This window comes from Nicotiana tabacum, chromosome 6 (assembly GCF_000715075.1).
Source record: "Nicotiana tabacum cultivar K326 chromosome 6, ASM71507v2, whole genome shotgun sequence".
Taxonomy (NCBI): Eukaryota; Viridiplantae; Streptophyta; class Magnoliopsida; order Solanales; family Solanaceae; genus Nicotiana; species Nicotiana tabacum.
Genome location: NC_134085.1, coordinates 10115845 through 10118418, shown reverse-complemented (window position 1 = coordinate 10118418; position 2574 = coordinate 10115845). Strand labels below are relative to the sequence as shown.

The 2574-nt window shown below is 36.7% G+C and overlaps 1 protein-coding gene across 1 annotated transcript; it reads left to right on the top strand.

The window, feature by feature from the left end:
• Positions 1-221: 221 nt before the first annotated feature.
• LOC142181689 (uncharacterized) lies at positions 222-1557 on the top strand. The gene is made up of 2 exons (XM_075255093.1): positions 222-386; positions 1126-1557. Exons 1-2 carry the CDS (start codon positions 222-224, stop codon positions 1555-1557), a joined length of 597 nt encoding a protein of 198 aa, XP_075111194.1.
• Positions 1558-2574: the final 1017 nt, after the last annotated feature.

Here is a 2574-nt window from a genome sequence, read left to right as displayed (position 1 = left end):
TGATATTGCTCAAAAGATAGTTCAACTGTCTAAAGCCCAAGGAGCTAAGGAGAAGCAGAACAAGAAGGCTAGGGAAGGAACTCTACAACAAGCTATTGTATCATGATGAACTTTATAGCATGGAATGTAAGGGGTTTGAATAAAGTGTACAAATAAAAAAAAAACTAAAAAAAATTTGCAGAACAAATAAAGTGGTGTTGATAGCCATAATAGAGCATAAAATGAAGAGAAGTAAAGTTGATTCTGTAATAAGGAAGGCCTTAAATAACTGGAAATGGGTGGACAATTACAATGAAGCTCCTGGAGGCAGAATATGGATTGTATGGGATTCAACTCAGGTGGACTATGCACTGATCAGAACTCATGAGCAATTTATACTGGGAAAGGTAACTATAATGTAGCAAAACACCAGTTTCTATCATTGTGTTGTTTATGGTAAGCATACCGTTCAAGATAGGAAGAATCTATGGGAGGAGTTGCTGAGGTCTATGCTTAATATAAGTAGTCCCTATCTCATAATGAGTGATTTTAATACTATCCTAACTAGTGAGGAAAGGTTTAATGGCAGTCATGTGCAAGAGGTGGAGATGAGTTAGTTCAAACTGTTCTTATTGGATGCTAAAGTAGATGAGTTGAAAACTGTGGGAAGACAATATACATGGACTAATAACCATGTACATAGTAGGATTGATAAAATTCTGGTTAATGCTGAATGGATACAAAAAATGGCCAAACATGGAGAGGATATTTATGAATTCTGGGTTTTCGGATCATTGCCCTTTAAATGTGAGTTTTGATACCAACAACCAAGTAGGTAGGAGACGTTTCAAATTTCTTAACTGCTTGGCAAGTTTGAGTTCTTTTGAAGAGAGAGTATAGCATTTTTGGGGAGCTAGAGAGGGTAGACCTACATTGCTATCTGTGTGGAACAAACTTAAGAAGCTGAAAGGGGCACTGAAGCAAATAAATAAGGAAGAATTTAGTGAAATTGAAAATAAGATACAAGATGCTAGGGGGAGATTAGAAAATATACAAAGTCAAATGAATATCCCAGGTCAACATGATGAGCAAATTACACTTGAAAGAACTACTAAATTATAACTGGAAAAATGGTTGATGGTGGAGGAAAGCTTCATGAAACAAAAGTCTAGGATACAGTGGCTTAATCTTGGAGATTCTAATACAACTTTCTATGATACCTTCATGAAAAACAGGCAAGCAAGGAACATCATTGGCAGATTAATCACTAGTACTAGGCATATACTACAGAATCTAACTGAGGTGGATGCAGAAATCCTAAGCTTCTATATGGGGCTGCTTGGTACTGCAGCAGCACAGTTACCAGTTATCAATCCAGAGATTATGCAAAATGGGCATGTACTGAGTAGGAGGCAACAATTACAATTAATTAGACCTGTTAGCAAAGAAGAAGTGAAGCAAGCTATAATGGGCATTGATGACAGCAAGGCACCAGGGTGTGATGGGTACAACTCCTATTTTTTTAAGAAGACATGGTACATAGTGGGAGAAGAAGTTACTGCAGCAGTCCAATTTTGAGAATTCATATATGTGTAAAGCTATCAATTGCACAACAATCACATTAATACCAAAAATTCAGAATCCAACAAATATAAGAGACTTCAGACCTATTTCATGTTGTACAGTTTTATACAAGATCATCTCAAAGGTGATTACTACAAGAATGCAAGGGGTGATGGAAGATTTGATAGACAATTGTCAAGCTGCTTTTGTACCTGGAAGATTGATTACGGATAATAAACGTATGAGCCATGAATTGGTCAAAGGTTATGGAAGAAAGAATATATGTCAAAGATGTATGCTAAAAATAGACATGCAGAAAGCTTATGACTTTGTGGAATGGATTTACATAGAACAAGTGTTGAGGCTACTGATCTTTCCTGAAATATTTATGAGGTGGATAATGGCTTGCATCATAACTGTATCCTACTCAGTGCTTATCAATGGTAGACCAACTGCACCATTTGATGCAAGGAAAGGTTTAAGGTAGGGAGATCAACTCTCCCCTTTCATGTTTGTTTTATCTATGGAATACTTGAGTAGGTCTTTGAAGACACTGAAAAAAAATAAGAAGTTTAGATTCAACCCAAGGTGTGCCAGATTTAACTTAGTTCAGCTGGGATTTGCAGATGACTTACTACTATTTTGTAGAGGAGATGTACAGTCTGTACGGATCCTGCACAAGCACTTCTAGCAATTCATTGCAGCATCAGAACTGATTTCCAATCCAAATAAAGTTGCATTTATTTTGGAGGGGTGAGCAACTTGATTCAACAACAAATTATGGATATGTTAGGCTATACAAAGGGAGAATTCTCTTTCAGATACCTAGGGGTTCCTTTGAGTACTGAGAGGTTTTCTACTATACAACGTGAGCCCCTAATAGAGAGGATGTTAAGCAAGATTCAGAGATGGACCACAAAATTCTTGTCATATGTAGGTAGAGCAGTACTAGTTAAAAGTGCGCAATTTGCTATATAAACCTTTTGGGCACGGTTTTTTATATTGCCAAAGAAAGTTATCCAGTTCATAGAA

Excerpts from the sequence above, each read along its gene's own strand:
- LOC142181689 (XM_075255093.1), top strand. The coding sequence starts at position 222 with ATGAAGAGAAGTAAAGTTGATTCTGTAATAAGGAAGGCCTTAAATAAC. Across the intron at positions 387-1,125 it reads AGCAATTTATACTGGGAAAG|GAAAGCTTCATGAAACAAAA; the intron begins GTAACTATAATG and ends TTGATGGTGGAG.